At 35.1% G+C, this 21,167-nt stretch overlaps 1 protein-coding gene across 1 annotated transcript in view; it reads left to right on the top strand.

Annotated features, from left to right (window-relative positions):
• The first annotated feature begins 4,070 nt into the window (after positions 1-4,070).
• The window catches only part of LOC125076853 (tribbles homolog 2-like), a 31,185-nt gene continuing 14,088 nt past the window's right edge, over positions 4,071-21,167 (top strand). The window contains exons 1-3 of the mRNA XM_047688570.1: positions 4,071-4,300; positions 4,478-4,879; positions 7,804-8,093. Of these exons, the coding sequence (XP_047544526.1) occupies positions 4,577-4,879; positions 7,804-8,093 (593 nt within the window). The 5' untranslated portion in view covers positions 4,071-4,300; positions 4,478-4,576. The remainder of the gene's footprint in view (positions 4,301-4,477; positions 4,880-7,803; positions 8,094-21,167) is intronic.

Raw genomic sequence — 21,167 nt, 5'->3', positions numbered from 1 at the left:
TACATTGCTCGATACAACAATTGAAATAATTTATTTATTATAAATTGTCTTACTGAGCTGATAATTAATTTATACAATTCTTACATCCTAATATTGTAATAGGCACAAACTAGATTCTAGATCTAGATCTTTCGAACATGATGAACGTCATTATTAATAATAAAAAAAAAACTACTTTCAACTGGGGGGAATTTTCGAATAGATAATATAAAATAGCTAAATCTGAATAGATTTTAGAAAAAAAAAACACATTGGTGTGTGAATTATTGTATATATTATTTAAATATAATTATTTTATAATTATATTTATATCCTACGTCAAACGACACTTAACGCTTTGTGTAATTTCATCCAGACATATACATTATACAGGTACTCTGAGATATTGCACTTAGTTCATACACAACACTAACAAATTTTACACAATAAATGAAAACTATTGTGCAATATTACTCAATTTACGAATTTGTGTCTGTCTTATATATCAGTCACACCGGTATCTTTGCAAGGGTAAGTTTTGTGTTATTTCTTTTATATTTATTTTTTTAGCAATTGCACAGATTAAAAATATACATGACAGTATAATAAATATTTATAAAATATTTTATTACATTCTTACAAAATAAAATTCTATGACAGATTTGCTGGATTTATTTAATAATAATAAATAGGTATTTTAGTATCGCCAAGTTGGAAGGTATTTGAATTAAATAATAAGTTACTGTTTTGAAACTGAAGTAGAGATTAAATATCGTCTTTAATGATTAGTAAGTACTTAATATAAGTTGTCAACAATTTTAGAAGATATTTTCCCTGGAAAACTCAATGAAAACATCGTTTTTTCTGTAATAATTAATTATGACGATATTACCTTATTATTTTTAAAATTAAAATAATTTTTTTTATGCAGTTAAATAAATAGGTTATATATTTTTTTGGTAACTGGCGGTTTTTCTTTGAATGTCTAATAATTAATAATATTATTTTTTTATAAATATATTCCTACATATCTTCATGTGAGTAACCATTTATTTCAAAACATTTTGTGAATTAATTAGTCATTAATAATTTAAAGGACATTTATAAATGGTAAGATTTCTAAGAAAAAAATAAATCAGCTTTTTATTGATTCATGGGGTACTATATATAACCTACCTATTTATTTTTTACCAAATAAAAAAATGAATTAACATGTAACCATAGTTTCGTTAGTAAAACGTTTGAATTAACAGATAAAAAAAATGGTTCAAGAATTACAAGCTTTCTACCACATTTTATTGCCAATTCGCGGTAATAAGTAGTTTTTTATAAGTAATTATTACTAAAGTAACTTTAATTAAAAATATATACATACGTATATTATGTAAAGAAGCATTTATTTCAAAATATTATGTATATTTAATGATTGATCATTAACAATCTGAAGGACACATTAGTATGACTGTATGAGCTTATTCGAAAAAAAAAGAAGATTTATGGCGCCGATAGACTTTTATTTATTTTGTTTCACAATATACGTTATAGTATTTATTCTCGACGACCACACACAACAATAATATCTTAACAAGTATCTAGCCATTAATTTCCTTCTTTTCTATACCATATTCTTTATCAAAACTTTAAAAAAATATAAAACCCAAATGTGGTACTTTTTACTCGACCTGTGTATCCCATTTTAGGTTGATAATAACAAGTTCGAAGTATAATTTTATTAAATAAGTAAACACTATAACTCAGTATTTACTCGTCCTGAACAATGTTTACAGGCTTCTGCCTTAGGTAACAAGGTATAACATGCGGGCGTGCTAAGAGCAAGTTCAAACAGGATAGTTCGACAGGATACCGGTCAGGAGTATCGTGTACTAAAATCAAGTCAAATACTAAGTGAATTACATTCAAGTTTCAACCCCTCTACATGCATACAAGTATACTTCCTGTTTATTTAACTATTTGTTGAAATTCGGTGCGCGCTTTGCGTTAATATGTTTTATATTGATAGTAAATCAATGATACAGTTTAAATGAAACGAATATATTACACAAACATTTTATACTTATATGGGTATGCGAAAAACGCAAAGACGTTTACGTAGCGTTTGTTGTTTAAAAAATATAGTCTTGATTTATTTAAACGTACCTAGATGAATATAAAGAGTAATTTTAATCATACATTTTTAACTGGTTTCGGTAGTTGTAAGATCAATTATTAATTCATAATTGCTTAGAACATTTTTGACATCGATTTTAATAGTTTTATTACGATAAACTTGAATCTATGTCTGTAATATTAATTTGTAGTTGAAGATATCAGCTATGTAAGTGAAACCTACTGCACAGAACTGTGCAAACACGTTTTATTCTCTTAAGGAAAAGGTTTGAAGATTATACCATCCTGCACAATACGTTAAAACACATATGTAATGTATTATTGTACTTGTGCTAAAACATGACGGATCATTGGGCTTTAATAATTCGATCTCATCATATCAAATTTATATTGAAGCAATAATCGAAATAGTTTCATAAGAATAAGATACGATTGCCTTACAATTACATTTAATAAAGGTCGCAGTAGTTACGACTACTTTTACAGTACAGTATTTAGCTGACAATCACAATATTCTGTATATCGAAATACGTTTTTAGGTTTTATTATTAATAAGGCAACTATATCTCGTCGAATAGAACTAGATCTTGTCGCACAACAGGCTGGTTAGGAGTCGAAACGGCATACCTAGAAATTGTACCAAAATTATGACGAGATAAATAAATCGATGTCCTTCAATAAAATAGCGTTCTATGGAGCATTTATCATTTATCTTCTGATACTTAAAGTAACAGAGAATTCAGTGAAGATTGGGTTTGAACCCGCAATCATTGGATAAGATTCACCATTTCTAATCACTGGGCCAACCCTACTATTATTTTCTTTTATGAAATAGTAGAACGAGCGTCCTTTGCCAGAACATACATTGTCCTGTATACTTAAGTACATACATATATTTAAAATGCTATAGACTTTTTAAGCCAATTGCAGCCGAAGGGTATGTACCGAGGTATTTTACTTATATTAAAAAATACAATTTTAAGTTGTGACATTTTGCTCCCTACCTATCATAGCGTCAGCCTGTCAAGATAACGGAGTTAAGTTGTAATAACATATTTTTAATAGTGATATTATACAAAAAAAATCCCATTATCTAATAGTAATTAATTAATTATTTAGGTTCCTATGTACATACATGATAATTCGTCATTGAACACAATAGTTGAAAGTAATGTAATAAAGAGATGAATTATAATTTAAGTAATATTTATTATTACATAATCATATAAATATAATAAAAATAAACGTGTTTCAAAAATTACATTATTTATAATAATTAATAGTTTTCAGTTCTTATCTTTCGAATATACCTGTTTTATAGCTTCTGCTGACTGGTTTATATTTATATTCTTATATTATGTAGGTCAAATTTATTTTTATTGAGTAAAACTTTAAACCGATTAAATCAAATGAGTAAATCAAAACATTTTTTTATAAATAAAAACTATTACGTATGTTTTTTTTTCTCAATTACTAAACGGCTTTGTAATAGTACTAATTGTTATTTTTGCAACTTAATGATGCAATTGATGCAATATTACAAATTAAATAAAAAAAAAAAAAACGACGTATAGGATCAGATTCTAAATGTGGGCTAATTAAATTAATGTACACGAGTAAAACCACCACATTAAAATTTCAGTCATGAAATATATATTTTTCGCAATAATTACAATTTTTGTAAATACTGTACTTATTTCTGTTGTTTAATTTATTGTTGTGAAAAATATTGAAACTGTATACACATTTGACATCATTGCATTGCCAAACGTAAATGAATGGTATCATGCTATCTCGTTCTACGAGGCTTTATATCATTATATTAAAAAGAGACAACAACACAGTACATTTTGCGTCTACGAACCGCATGGCGTATGCTCGCGTACTACGCAAGCTGACGGTGTGTCGACATTGGACGTTGGATCGGTTGCCGGCCCGAGGCTCCGTCCGAGCGCCGCGTCAGCCTCGTCACAAAACTCGAAGTTAGTCTCGCAATGGCGTTAGTGGGAGGTGGTCGTGTGTTCGTTTAGTCTCAATTCAACCCGAGCGGACACCGGCCCAAAATATTAGCCTGTCTATACGCGTTCGAATTGCACGAATTTAATTCTAGTAATTCCGTGTTAATAAAGCGAGATTCGCCGCCACGGACAGACAAATTTTGGTACGATATCCTCTCAGGGCGAATCATTTCAAGGTTTGTACCATATTCGTAGGTACTTTACAATTTCCCCTTACTAAACCGCGTTGCTAAATCCTCGATTGTCTCATAGTTTCGTTTAAAATTTTGTAAGAGTCCATGTCGTATGCAATAAATTTGCAAACTTTGCTTGTGTGCTGCGAAGTGTCTAATCGGATTGCATTTCTTTTGCAGATCATGATCATCTCATCATAGTTCCTTCTTCGTTTTAAGTGTTTGTGTTCTGTGAACATTAGTGTGTATTTGTGACAGTGACAGTGTTATAGTGTAGTGATGGATCCCGGATCCCCCTCCTTATTGTTTCCGTTGCGCCTGAGCAAGCCTGCAGTGACGGTTCCCGTGCCGGCTACTGGAGAGCACAGCAAAGCCGATGAGCGGGCGCAATCACCTTCGCTTGCGGACCGCTTGTCAGCAGCTCCATCGCCATCGAGCCCAGCACCGCCCAGCCCTGCGCCCCCCCAACACCAGTTCCAAGCAGCCCTGGTGGCTGAAAAGTATCTCTTACTGGAACAAGTCGAAGGCTCATCGCTTTGTCGGTGTGTGGACGTGCGCACGCAAGAGGAATATGTTTGCAAAGTAAGTGACCATACTATATCGATAACTGAAACTATAATCGAAAACCTGTTGGACCGCGTCTCAGTCCTGCACAATACAAAATTTGTAGCACATTCAAGCTAACTTAGGTCTGTAGTAACTATATCTAGAGAATAATTCTGGTTTATATCCTCAAGTCTAGTATGATATAAAATATAATACGATAAAACGATATTCATAGATATTTTTTTTTTTTAAGAAAATTAATTAAAAAATATAAAAACGAATTCATTATTCCAAATTTAAACGGTCGTCAAAAAGTCCGCATTGTCTTTGTTTCTCGTGAAGACATTTAGGCATAACGATTTATCATGGCATTCGAGACGACACGACCGGGATACGTAACGCGTCTCATGTCGAAATTGTGCCCGGTTTCAAAAGAAGTTGCGCAGTTTTGTTTGATTGATACACTGTGTAATCTCTTGTTTTACTCGACCTCTCCAGTCCACTCGGTAATTAGCTAATTTGTGTAAATTATTACGTAAAGTAAGTCTTAATGTTGTTTTATTACAAATGAATTTGTCATGCACTTAAGTTAATTCATTGCTGGGACAAGCTCTGAAAATACATATCTTAATCACTCAAAGTGAACCATTAAACACGTCATTATTCATCATATATTTTATTTTCATAGAAGTAAATCCAGTAGTCAATCGAAAAGGGTTCCTAGTATCCCACGGGATAGACACCCCATTGAGATAAACCCAGTTCTCAATAGTATGCCCACATGGTGTTTCCCTTTCATAACAATTAGTCAATTGTTACTTAAACTCAGTTAATTTAATTGCCGAATTGAATCCTTTGCCATAAGAATTGATTTTCACACAGATATACGAGCTTATCTGTCGTAAATGTATATTTTTTTTTCTTGTTAATAACGTCGATGTCAAACTTTATATGTCACGGTCTCGCGTTGCTCGATCGCACTTGTAGGCCATAGCATCGCCGTTTTTACAATGTCATGTGTCGACTTTCGCAATATCGCAAACAATAACGTTAATTTCATAGCGAACAAAATGTAATAATCGCAACATTGGTGCGATTACCGAGAGATCAATCATGAGCTTAATACTTTGTCATCGCGTAGTAGAATATGGAATGTATTTTATTTTTGGTACGCTTAGCCTTTTCCGCGTTAGCTTGAATCGTCCAAGCGCCACTCTATATAGAAACCAGTTCAAAAACTTGTTATATCGAACATCCTCACATATACGTAGGCATCGATTTAGGTAACGCAGGATACATAGTAATTCCAGTGCTAACAAAGGCCTATACAGGTATTGTCAAGGCACAGAATAGGCACTTCCCTCGTGAGAACTTGGCAAGGTTAAGTGTGGCAACGTGATCGTTGCTAAACGCAGAGTATATTTACAACATCGCCTCTTGCCACAACTGCCACATTTGTACTACATTACGATGATCAGTATTAAAATTGTAACGTAGGACATGTCACTAGCCCAAATAGATTGTAGAAATTCGACGAAATTAAACGTTTGTATATATTAATTTACGAAGCGGTATACATCAACCGTGGATGCCGCGTCGAAAATAAGCTTGACCTTCTCATTGACATTGTGAAATAGACGAGTTGATAACGCACCGATCACCGAATGTCACAGCGAGGCTAGCGGGGCCCCCTCTTACAGCTCCCCCCACTAGTTATTCCGTTAACACGTAATAGAATAGTGTTACAAGTTCATTGCTGGTTTAACTACAATGCTAATAAAGATTGAGGAAACATAAACGGTATTACATTAGCGACAGATAAAGTGACGTCAAATTTATTTAACTAACATAATGAGTATGAAGTTATAATGATAGAGATAAATACCTATAATTAAACTGATGATATATCCGTTACATATATTTATACAATTTCAAAATATAATTTTATTTTATTATTTAACGATTTTAAAAACTAACAAAATAAAAAAAAATTGACTCGACCTATTTTAAAGGCTGGTCAATAACTCTACGTGCCGAAGTTATATTATGTAGATAGATAGCTATAGGTAAATATTTTGCAACACCTTGCGATTAAATAAATATTGATAGCGCTAAGTAGGTTAGCTGCCGTAAACGCATTTGGGGCCAAATATTATCAATCGCTTTAACTATTGCGAATTCTTATCGACTCTTTTTTAGCAAACATTTGGACAAATGTGTAACATTTTATTTACGTACAACGCCCAAGTTTAGCGCTTAAATATAAAGCGCCGATACGTCTGAACCGAATCGAAATACATATTTCTATTAATACGGTATGAGTAAAAAGAAATGGTCTTACGCACGCGACGTGATTCATCAATTGTGAGTCGGGAAATCTGATTTGGTATTTGCGTTCACAATGTCGTTGACATTTCGTTTCGAGTTCGAAAATAAATACTCCAGACGTTTATTTAGAATAACTGCGATACGATTTATAATAACGATAATAATTAAAATAAATTCTCTATTTACAATAGCTTCAACGTATTCGAAAGAATATCCGATTTCTAAAGAAACATCTGTCGTCAACCAAGCATTCCGTTTGTAATCACGTTTGCCATTTATTCGCAAAGGGTCAATCTATTTATATAGACCTGTAGGTATCTTTATTCACTTCAGAACTAGTCATTTATAAAAGAGATCTTTGAAACGCTGCTACATAGTAATCTTTTAGACGGGGAAGGTATAGCTAATCGCAAACCCTATCGTACTTGTTGATAGTGTAATGAATGGGAATAGAATCGGTTTAGATATACCAAGTAAACTGGTCTAGCAAGGGTAATATTTATCTGGGTTTAAATCAAGTTTTACAAGTTCACAGAGAATATTGCCCTTCAGCATCGTTCTTCTATAAGGAAGTGTTATAATATTGCTTGCATGGATGATGAAAAATATATTTATAAAATGTTCTATTCTAGGTGGTATCAAGAGACTGCAGTAGCCTCCTCCAAGCGCACTACCGCCTCGACGGTCACCCACATGTAAACCCTATTCACGAAGTCCTGGTTGGGGATAAGAGGGTGTATCTTATATTTCCAAGATCGCACTCCGATCTCCATTCCTATGTGCGGGCGAGGAAAAGGCTAAGGGAACACGAAGCTAGGAGGCTGTTCAGGCAAATGGCGGAAACTGTTGCGGCGTGTCACGAACAAGGAATCGTCTTACGTGACCTCAAGTTGAGGAAATTCGTCTTTGCTGATCCTCAAAGGTTAGTTATTTTTTATGACCAAGCAAGATTATATTAATAACTAAAATTCTATTGATTTAGCAATGATAAACACTATGAAAACATCCATTAAAATGATCTTATGGTATTTAGACAAACATACAATATTACGCTCTTTGAATAGCACATTGATGGTTTCTTAACTTAATGTTATGTTTTCGCAAGGACTTGATTTAATGTAGAGAAATCTTGTCTAGTATAAATTGCAATCGGTTGAAATACGACATTATCGCAGTACAACACAGTCAGCCGTTTGGATTGCCGTGTGCTAAATTTTGCCAGTTTCAAATAACTGACGCAATGCTCCCCTACTGACGATATCTCTAGCTCGCAATCGAAAAGCGTTTACCTTGTGTAATTTGTATTGACAATGTTACCAGAATTCGGGTACTTTATAAGGCAACGAATGCAGCTGATGCTACAAAAAAACATGTAACAAATACCGTATCAATCAATTGCACTTTTTTTTCACTCCGCCCACTATGAAGACGCCCGTGAGAAAAAGTGTTCCAAAGTCAAAAAAACGTCGGAAGCGGAAACGATGCATGTATAGAGAAGTTCGTCATTTCCTTTGTATTCGATAGCGTCGTGTAAGAAGACGATAAACCGTTATCAAGTAATATATTACAACAATTTAGACATCATTTTGATAAAGAACCTACCACATATCCCTTACTATGCTTTATAAAAAAAACATGACGGTTCAATAAATATATATACAGCATATTGAACAAGAATTGCAGTAAAGGCGAAAATATTACAAATAATTACTCAACGGCTTTATTAATTACAAGCAACCGGTAGGAACCGGCGGATTTTCGACTTTTGAAACGTTATCTGGCCTCCATTGTTGCGAATATCTCCGGCAATGCTAGCGACTCAAGGCGAACGGTGTCATTGCTGCGTACAATACAATCGGGTCAAGGGTGAGTGGCGCTGCGCCCGCGCACCTCACGCACCAAACGACCCCCATGATTTAGTCAGACGTGTACCTGCCACCCTTATTCAATCACCTGATCCAAACAAACTCCCTAATAAAATATAACAAAAATTTATTTTATGCACCCCTCCACGATTGCATTCCTTTAGACTTATAAGAAGGCACCATCATTCACCTGTCCCGCATACCAACCCTTGTATTGTAGTTCTTAGAAGATCTTTTATTTGATAACAAATCCAATCTTAATTTGTAATGAATATTGTGATAGTTTTGACGAGATTTATTTGTTCACCCTAATTCACACTTACGTAGAGTTCACTCCCACGACAGGGGCAACAACCCACCTTGTGTACATTGAGCTCTCCTTGATATCCCGACCGAAACAATTTTCATTACGCCTCCACAAAATTGAGTCTGACAGAAAATGGTTTCTTTGACCTGTAGCTATTTTATTTTGTCCCGAATGACATTCGTCAAACGAGTTTAAATTTGTCCTTGGCGTAAATTATAAGCAGAAACGGCATGAAATAAAAGCCACTACTGCCTAACGTAACGTAATCCCGCCCGTGTCTATATTTACGCAACAGTATTAACTTAGTCCGCTTTTGAGTGGACAGACATTAAAAAAGGTAAAATTTAATACCCTTCAGCGGAGTATCATCAAAGCGAACGTTGTCAAAAGCGTCGTTTCACGATGCGAAACGGTACCGTGGCTCAAATGTAAAAACTTTTGCTTCACCTTTTACGTAATAGCAGAGCCGCAGAGCCAAGTACACCGTGACTTGAGAAGCCTTTTCAAAGTTACTACTCAAAGCGGGAATGTTTTGCATTTGGTTATTACACGAAAAGTCTGAATCCTAAAATGAGAAAAAGATAAATAGGCAGTTTATTTATGAAATCTTTTATTAAAATATACGGTTCGAGTATGCGTCCATTAATGTAACATTGCGATATATTTTCTTATGTTTTCTAAGAATATAGCTTATAGTTAACCGTTAACAATGTGGATGAACGACACTGCGGATGCGGGGCCAGTTCTGCCATGTGTCATTTCAGAAAGGAAATGTAAGTTTTTTGTTTTTAAGATATTAACGGACCGCTCCATGTCAGGTAGCCAGCTGTATGACAGGATCTTGACCCAAAGTCATCTCCCGTTAATGGGCGTGTGTCTAACTTTCCCAGAGATTTTTTTGTCATCTGATTAAACAGCCGGTCAAATAACATTTGCATACTGGCAGCTGACCTTGTGTACCCCTAATAAATTCTAATGATTGTGCACATGCCGCGCTGGTCAAGCTTATATTTTAAGCATTCTTTACAATCGTGAGAATGGTCACATGTCTGATTTGGAAGGTGCAATACGAGCAAGTGACCCGCCCTTCGACCTCCGTTCTCACGTCTCGCATATAAAAGCACCCCTGATTATAAATTCGAGTCATCCGGCGGACTCCACGCCGTGATATCCCGCAATTTCGCACCGTCTCAAAGGTAAATAAGAACATTAATATTGATTCCGCGTTTCTTTGATGTTTTGAAGTAGATTTTTACGATCTAAGTTAGTAGTTTTTCTCATCCTTTGAGAGTGGTTTAAATTATTTTTCTCGCGCTACGAGCACTTCTATAGAGCTTCAAACAAGAATATTTAATAGGATAATTACACGATGATGAATAATATAATTATTTATAATAAATGATTAAATCTATCTCTACTGAATCGAATTCATGTCGCTTTTCAAACTTTCATTCAGGAAATAGTACAAACAATTCCAATGCAACAGAAGACACTAGTGAATAATCTTAAAGGAAGTATCAATCAATAGCATCCGGCCGAGTATGTTCATCAGATCGATTTGAAGTGACAACGCAGGTAGTTTGATTCAAACCTTCCAGATAATCATATTTAAGAACACAATATTATGTTGCATTTTTTAAAACGTTGAATACATTTTAGGGTACCTCGTGTTTTTTACACTACAAAGTAGGTAGATAAATTTGATTTTTTATTAGATGAATCAAAGATCTTATTAATTGAATAAAAATTGTTTACTGATATGAAATAACAATAGAAAATTAATTTTCTTTGGACTTTAAATACATAAGCGTTGAGGAAAAAAATTCTAGTATTTATTTTTTCTATAAGTATATTATATAAATGTTACAAAATACCAGACAAGACGGAGCCCGCGACTCTCAGTCGCTGGTAAACACAACGAAACCTTTGTAAACAATCTCAGGTATAAAATATTGTCCTCGGCGTATTGTTCGAGCCCATCCCGCCTACTCCACGCCAAAATAATAATACCAAAGCGAAACGTTCCAGGTAACAAAACAAAACTCGAGGTTTTTTGCGTAACGCGGTGTTTAGGAGCCGGATCGGATGATCACATACATCGCAAACAATGACGAGTTCACGATATAGGGCTTTTGATTACGCAACTTGATACATACTTTATAACGCCGCGTAGCAGGAATTTATCATATAAAAACGATATTCCCCTTCGTAACACACCATCTATAAATAATTATCTGAGTGTGTCTGTTTTCATGTCGCGAAATTATATTGGCGTGTCTGCGGCGCTAACGGGACGAGATATTTATGGCGGTGGCTGCGCTGGCACTCTTTAGCGGATGTGCCAAATTGGTTCGCGATAGACCCGGCAGACGCCGATGCGTCGCATACCGGCCCGGCCACCGCCTGTACTATATTTCCATCAAAATCAAAACCTACTTTCCAATCTATTTATTTAATTAAACGAGAAACACCCGGTTACCATTTCATAGAAGCATCATCAGACAGCATCATAATCGAATTTAAAACTATGCCCGAGGCCGCAGCCGATATCTGGCAACGCTTACCTGCCTGCCTGCACCCACATTGACTGTTTTGAAAACATTTTGAAACCGTGTTGCCAAAGTATCGTGGTGTAAGACACCGCTATGTTACAGCGATGTATTTGCATAATACCGGGCGCGCGGCAAAACGCCCGTATCCGTACGTCTTTCGGTTTCAACAGTTGTATAACTTCAACGAGACGCAGAAGGTATTGTTTTAATTGCATAATCGACCCTTGGTAACGTTTCGGGACGAAATATTGAACAGCGTAATTTCTATTGGCACCCGGCGCGGCGCCAACGACCATGCGATTCGAGTTGTAGTTTATTGATGCGATTACGCTTCTAGTTTACTTTTGTACGACATGATTCAGGCGTGCCGGAATTCAGACGTTTATGTTATTCGTTTTGGGGCGTTTGTTTGTGGCCTCGGTCGACTTGCGGCTGCTGAGGTCGTGAACAACTGTGCCAATGTCGCTGGCGTCGACGCTGCGCCGCCTCTTTGCTCGTGCGGAACAAACGATTGAACTCATTTGGAAAACAATAAAATGCATGTTGATACGTCATTCGATCGTAGAGGAACGATCAACTCGACGCATCTTTACGATTGAATCAGCCAGAGATGCTTTTTTTATTATACGAACACCTACACCTCTCCTCATTCCGTAAATAAATGAGTCGGACGAGGACGACGGAGTGTTCGTCATTACTATAAATAACGCATGTTCGCACCTTTTTTGGTGATACGAAAACACCGGACGCGGCTACCGGACGTGGACATAGTGCATTGATCTCGAGCAACCATCACCTCTACTTACTACTCAAAACACAATGCGAGCTTCATTCTCAGAAATAAATTGCCGGACATCATTGTATCTCATGTACAAAAGAACACTTTTTACTTATATTTAAAAGGTTAAGTTTTCAACCACCTGCTGGACAGAGACGGAAATGCAGGGTATTGTGCATGGGTAGTTCCGGTCGATGCGATTTTTTTTTTCGTCTCCTATAGTATTTAAAGCGAAAACATTTTGTTATTATTCTTTTCTGATTATGTATTTGTTCAAATAATAAAACGGCTAACTATTAAATCGATCTGGTTGCGTAAAACAAAGGTCTGCGAAACCTTGTGCAAGCGTTGTGCGGCGCGCCTGCGCACGGCTACATATCTGCGGATTTGCGTAACTTCACACTTATCCGCCGATACGCCGCCCGTACATTGTGACACGCTCCGTTTACCTTGTCTGTACCACTGGTATTCAGATCAACTAAATTTTTATCAAATTGAAATCAACCCTAGACTGCATATAATTAAATTTGATTATGAAACATCACATTTAATATTCTACAGAACAAAATGTAAAACCAGATCAATTTATCGGACTGGTGACTCATCATTTATTTGGTATGCACACGAACGTTGAACAGTGTTTGTTAGGTTAGCCTCTGCAACAGAGAACAATAGTTAAACCCCCATAAAATAAGTTTGCAAAAACGTTGCCGCACGTGATCGACCCTAAACCTTTAAAGGATGAGTGCATTCACATTGACCCAAACAAAAAATATGCACGTGCCAACAATTACTTGGGGACGAGTCTGGTTTTTACTACGCCCTCAGAACACCGTCTCACTCGAGCGCTCATCGATAACCAAGGAACGCCTAAAGTGGACGACTCGCTCACTGCCAAGACACGCGTCTGCCATTTCTTTACGATAATTTTTATTTAACACCGTTCCATTTCGTTCCATACGAATTGGTATACGAACTCTTCACTCCCTAGTAACGAGATTCTAGCTTTACGCCGTCTGATTTATTTTTCCTATATTTTTGTTCCACTCTAACGCAAGCTCACACCCGCGCCTGCATATCCGCGTCGCTAAGGTCGCTGACCGCTGAAACTCATCTAGCGTAACAAAAAACATAAATCTTTGAAGTTATTGATAAGGAATATTACAGAACTAAGTTAAATAATTATTTTTGTTCGTGTTATTCGATTTCACAAGTCCTCAGTTATATAAGACAAATTTTATTTCGATTCATATTACAAAGAATAAAAATAATCCAAAATATTCCTAATGTCCAAAAATAAACTCACAAACAACAAACTCGTAAGAAACTTGCCAAGTAATTTCAGCAAAATTACCCAAGAATGTGCCTCCGAGTTACGCATAACTTTCTTTGCACAATACAAAAGAAACTTCAAAATATCATTTAAGCCTGCGGTCTCCGGTAAAAATAAAACTCGTGCTTTCAAAGAAACAATGTAACAATGAATCAGGGTATGACAGGATCATGATGAATGTCGTTCGAGGGAACGAATGCGTCATTACATTGGTGACGTCATCAGGAGGGATGGTATAAAAACCGAAGGGCGATAACAGAGGGTTCGAGATGAATCATAGATGCCTCTAACAGGTCACCACCCTCAGCTATTTGTAGTTCCCCTTGATATTGTTCTAAAATATCTTTTCACCCTCTAAAATACCTGAGCCACAAATAGTGACATGGATCACGTAGGCACATAATGTCAGTCGCTAAGAATAGTACTAGTGACGTATATGATACCTATGTTTAGTTTTAATTATAAAATTACAATGGAATTTTAAAATAATAACATACTATGCAATGCCCCTACGTGCTAAGTATTAGTTCTAGTAATTTAAAAGTGCCCTAATTGCCAGCTTTTAGAGCAAAAACTTCTCACATTTCTTAAATAAAAACCAGAGTCGTGTGTAAACAACGAGAAAAAAAAACGTAACTCGCTCTGCGCCGTTTATTTTGCGCACAAAAACTGCAATAGAAATATTCAACTTCATTTCAGTTTTTCATTAAACGTAACGAAGTATAGCACAAGGTACACAAAATTTAAAAGAAAGTATACGAAACGAGAACGTTCATATAATTTTATTAGTAGGGGACGTCCCTGCTACTGAATGCCGTAAACCTTTAAGCTCTTTGGTACTAAAGTAACCGACTTATCTTTAAGTTCAACAACACATGTTATCCATCCTCGGCGAGATGAAGCTCGAGATGTAATGACGATTTTAATTAAACAGTATTTAAATTAATTTTGAGATAAAAACAGTGGGTGCCAGGAAGATATACTTGTACGAAAACATTTAACGTTAAGCAGAGGAATAAAATAAAAATTCTTTTGGGATCAGCCACAGACGGAGGCGTAAGCAATTTCGGTCGTCCTTATTTTCATTCGAGTAAATAATATCCGACTTTTCCGCCTACGCGATACATTTGGCTCGGAAAATATTTTCTACGTAGGCGGTAGCCAAATATAATCCCATATGAAATAAAGTCCTTTAAATATTCCGAAATTCGACATTATGATGCCTTCTTTTGTTTAGGTGGTGATTAAAGTAATAACAAACATGCTTTCAAATGGAATACAACCTATTTAAGCTACACAAATAGTACCTATATGCCAAATGTTAAATAAAAGAGAACATCAAATCCCTACCAATAACAGGACTAAATGAAATAGAAGGCAGCCAATTTCCCTGTGTGTAGAGCGTTTACCTCGAGTCTGGCGTCGAAAAAAACAAAATACAACCGGTCTGCGAATGGCCAGAATTGCGATTAACCCTTCAAACCCGATGCGTCGTCACTAAAAATACTTGACGTCTGCGTCTGCTGCATGAACTTCACTTTTTATGTATTGCGTTTCATATAATATTGCTACTCGTTTTTAAGATAAAAAAATTTAGTAATCGTATAAATTATCGCAAAGTTTTTGTATAATCAATAAGACCATCGTTTTCCTCAAACGTGTTTGTCGAATTTATCTTTGACCGCTCTAGTGTATTCTTAGCCATTTTAAGTGACTAAATAGTTTTGTGTACTTAACTATTGAATTTTATCTTCAATTGCATTGTTTGTTGGCGCCTGTCTTCGATTAGTAATGAGTTAGACATTACCTGTAATAGCTCACGTCTGCGTCTTAACAATGAACCATAATGCACATTTATTGCTAATCGAGTCACGGCGTCTGCCCTATAAAGAACTTCCTGTATTAGTTCACAATTGACTTTTTACTTCTAACCTTGATATTGAATCCACTTACCATCATTTGTTTTACCAAAACTCGAGTTCACAGTTTCTATTTTTGATTGAAAAGTAAAACGAAATAAGGAAAACAAATGTCATTGCGTCTGTTTTACTAAATATCTTACATAACCAATAATGTTAAAGTTTCAAAATGTTACATTTCCATAAATTTTATTGTTAGAAATTAAAACATATTTCATGATAAATATTATTTTAACAACAGGAAGCCTCAATTATAAATATATACCTAAATTATCTAGATCAAATGCTATCAGCGCTATTGCACGCGTAACATTTGTGATATTTATTTATTTGAAAAAAGAACTAAATTATCTTGGAAAAGTTTTTCCGTTTAAACAGTGTACTAAATGATTAGGGTATTTACAGTATCCGTGTTACTGGAAATTACCTCTGATAAACAAAGAGACTAATTAGAATGATGTCATCTGCCTAATTCCAAAAAGTATTACGAACCTTATTTTGATAAGGAGAATGACGAAAACTTTTAAAGTAACATCATTTGACCAATTGAACGTCGTGGTTAAATGTAACGGGAATAGTCATTTTCAAAATATATGGGGGACAAAGACGAGCGTCATTTAGTTTGGTAGCGTAGGCGCATCCTAATCTCGCGTGACGTAACGTCGGTTCACGGTCAGCAAGAGGAAATGACGCACGACCTGCCAACATTACAACACAACATTAAACTTGCCAAAACAATTCACGTGACCGAATAACTGAATGAAAGATACGTCAAACCATTCGAAAGAACAGTTTTAATTAAACATTTGTAAAAGAAACTGCTATAGCAATTTCTATTATTTTAATTAAACAATTTCAATAAAATATTCAATAGGTTTTACGTTGATGTAATAACTATAGTATTATTATATACGAATGATAATTTACTGTCGATTACTAATGAGAGGTAAATTACGCATGGGTTGATTTTTAAATGTTACGAGAAATTCAAAATAAATATTCAGTTCGATTAAATACAAATAATTATACAGTGAATGTTATAGATAACTCGGAAAGCTCGCTTCTTTAATTGCAGCCGGCTACCTATGTTCTAGACCGGTTCTGATTCCAGTCTAGCTGTTTCATGGCCTGGCAATATTTTCAACTGTCAAACCTACACGAATTCGATTAAGCTAATTTGAATCGTAGTGCGAAGCTATATGATCTAAATCCCCCTGCACGGATTCCAATGTTAATAAACAACTAATTTATAGCTGCACACTTCTTATTCTGTTTCCTGCAAAATACGAGCTCGGTGCACTAACAACCTTTGTTGCAAGGAATTCAGAAAACGCGAATATTTATTTGCTTTGGACTGGATTTTCTTAGAAAATCTCTCAATAGTATTGTAGCAAAACGGAATAAATTTTGAAATAAAACTAGTTTTTAACGGATTTAATCGCGTATATTAATTATTTTTTTTTTATTTATTTTAAATGTTAAAATAAATAAAAAAAAATAATTAATATAGGCGATTAAATCCGTTAAAAACTAGTTTTATTTCAATGTGTAATAATCGCGAAAATCTAAGACAACGGAATAAATTTTTACTCTAATATTCAGACAAAAAAAAAATCTAATTTTCTTATTTGTATTTCGGTATAAAATAATGAACTGGTAAGTTCGGTATCTCTTTTAAATGACTCACCCGAATAGGTGATAACAACGAACATATAAATCGTGAGTGTTAAGTGTACTCGTATAATCTAATGTTTCAAAAACCGCGAGCCGACGTCGGTAACGTTTACAATGACATTGAAATACGTTTCGTTGCGAAATCGTACTCTTTTCGTGGTTTCGGCCTCGCATTCGAGATTGAAGAATACGTATTATAAATATGAGAACGTATACGACCTCTGTTCGCGGTCACACCTTGCGTAATCGACCGCGACAACAATATCTCGCATGCACTTGTATTATTACTAAATTGACAATATAATTCGATTGATTGACACGCATTGAACAATACCAATCAATAATGATACATTCGACCTTTATTCGTTAGCAAATCAATACCCAATTGCCATTTTAATAATAATATTTAGATTCTATAAACCCACTTAGCAAACAGTTAGTAAAAATTAAATCGGAGTGGAGCGCTATTTTCTTTTCTGGCAATAATAGAACTGTTACGCCGCTCTGCGTTGGAGGTTTGTATTTTTTTTTTTAACGATTAATGACTAAGGTTTAAAGTTAAATATACTTAATGTAATGTTTGCCTTAGTCAGGCACTAATAATTTAAAAAAATAATCGTATCGGGCGTTTCTTTATCATCGCGTCGACATGTCGACAACATTGAAGGAATGAAATCATCGTGGCGTCGCATATTCGAAGACACAAATATGGCTATATATGATGTCTCACGTCATTAGTAAAACAATTCATCGTACATTACTCTCTTGTCTTTTAGCGAATAACATTTATTTGAACAGTTTTCCAATCATTGGCGCAGTTGTAATGAAGGCGTTTAATTCGCGACGCTGATGTAACTCTATAAGAATGTTCGCTTAGTACAGTCGTACTCGAATTCAATTAACATTTTGACACTAAGGGTAATAATATCATACTGTGTTATAATGAAGCCGTATAAATTCTACTTGTGGAATTGTTTCGATCTCCGTGAAGCGACGCCTACTGAAATGGCTCTACGATTTTGACGCATTCCACCCACGCATATGCGAGGGCTTGTTGAGCCTAACACGCGACTGACGTCACAGAGAAATTTCCCGCGAGTTGTGACGCAATTGCTTATTTTCTTCGACCGGATCGATGAATTACGTTTTGAAGCGCAGGTTTTGTTCTTACATAAACGACGATAATTATTTTTATATAATGTAATTAAATTTCTTATATTATTACTGAAAAATACATTAAAAAATAAACTACAAAATAGTTTAACAGAACACGTGCTTCGTTTGTGACGTAACTGGGATACGGAAGCTGTTACGGTCAGTCGCGTCGCGTCGCTGATCGGTAGCCATGAGCTGCCCCTGACCAAGGACATTGACTAGACTCACGTGGCATTGATACTAAATCATCATAAATCATACTACAGTTGGTTAAAGCATATAGCGGATTGACGAGTCGGCTAGGTGTCGTAAATCCAAGGCTTGAGTTGAGTTAATTATATTCTATTCACCCGGAATCCTACAGCATTTCTAAAGAACAATAATATCTAAAAAAATGAGAGATCTCGTGCTGTGACGTAAGTTAGATGCGGAAGCGTTACGGTCAGCCGGTAGCCGTGAGCCGCCCGTGACCAAGGACGCGTTCACGAAGTGATACCGGACGTTATTGATACCATATCACATCGACATATTAGATTTACAACTTAAACAATATACCCTTCTATCGAATAGATATAACGAACCTCGTAACATTTTTAAAGAACAAAGAAATCCGTACAAATTAAACTCGTATCATTACATGACGGCCTTTTAGGATTCTACATACTTAGTACTTATATTGTATTTGCGGTATAGAAGTGAAGTTTTCCTAATGAAGTCATTTCTCTGATAAGACATTATTTGCGTGCAATTTCCCTTCAATATTACGTATTTATGTCATGGTAATATTTATCACGAAGGTGACACTCGTACCGCAACTGATGTAATTCACTACTAGTATTGCGAAAATATTATATGACGTAACATGATTAGACTAGAACGATTTTGTTTTAGAACCATAAGCATCGGAATATGTTTCGTATATGATAACCGCGAGAGGTGTTAATCGCTTATCAAATAAGTTATAGGAAATAATTGTCCAAAAATGTAATACTAAATGGAAATTAATTAATTAATTGAATAGCCCGACTGTACAATTAATTCTCTCGACTATCGACTCAGATAATTCCAGTTTCAATTATAACAAGAAGTTGTTAATTAAGTATGTATGTACTTTCGTATAATAGAAGCCGGAGTTTTCTTCTGCATTGTAATTGTTTGCTACGTAACTATCTAGAAATAGACTTCGTTACATGCTAGTGCGATGTTTAGTCCACCGTTAATAGCGGCTTCAATACTCTGATTTTTTATTACTCGTTTACGTTTCAATGCGTATGGAATAATTTATGCAAAATGTTATTATTAATAATGTTCGACTCCGTCAGGCTTATATTTGAATTTTATAATAACACTTGAAAACGCGCTGGTTAACGTTCTTTATATCATCATATCATAGCAATTGTTAAATTGTTTCTACGATAGTTAAAAATATACTTTATATGTAATTCGATAAGGAAATCTTAACGGCGGATGTTTTCATTTGATAAGACGTCATCTTAAATATTCGAGTGCGCAGTTTATCGCATCCTGTTAGTGGAAAATATTTCATTTGTTTGTAACGTGTTCACTGTTTTCCTCGAAACAGAAAGAAAAACTGACCGGTTTTGTATATAAAAATCATTAAGATTATATTAAAATATCATTAAAAATATACGAGAATCCGGCGCGTGGCCTCCGCGTAGTCCGCTGGTTCAATGTCAGTTGCGCAAGCGCCGCTCTTCCGCCTTTGCGCTGCCTGTTCAACCAGGAACATACAAACGTTCCAATTCAAATTTAACGTTTATTGCTACAGCTAATCTGTAGGTTTTTACAAATTAAACCGCTTAGGTAATTATTAAGGAAAAATCGGAGAGAATCGAGTCTCAGAAGTTGTTAATGAGTACTCTGGAACATCCGTGAAGTTAAAAACACTGACGGAATTAAATCAACGCGTCTGAGATCATGACGTCATCATATCAGACTTTAAAATTGTAGTATGTCTGGTAGGATATGATTATAGTTTTGCATGCGTTTAATTCTCGAAAATGAAGATAGATATTCATGTACTACGTGCACTTTATTGTATCGAAAGCAATCTACGTGACTGAATTTTGATTATCAGTCAATTTGCAAAGTTGATACAACAGAGCACGCGTCTGCGAACAACTTTATAGATCATACCTATAGCTTACTTATATTGGATATTTTAAAATTAAAATAATATATAACTAAGATAACATAAATACTTTGTCTCTCTCTCTCTAATATTGAAATTTAGCTGAAACAAATACTCCTATTTTATTTCGTGTACGTAATTATTAAATCCCATCAGAGTACGATATTAACGTCATTTACAATGATACTTCATAATCAGCTGTTTGATGCGTTATTGTGCCGTTCTATTTAATTATGTACCCGGTCCCGTTACATCCGGCCC

The sequence above is a fragment of the Vanessa atalanta genome, chromosome 3 (assembly GCF_905147765.1).
Source record: "Vanessa atalanta chromosome 3, ilVanAtal1.2, whole genome shotgun sequence".
Lineage (NCBI taxonomy): Eukaryota > Metazoa > Arthropoda > Insecta > Lepidoptera > Nymphalidae > Vanessa > Vanessa atalanta.
Note: the sequence above shows the minus strand (reverse complement) of the source record. Positions and strands in the feature narration are given on the sequence as shown.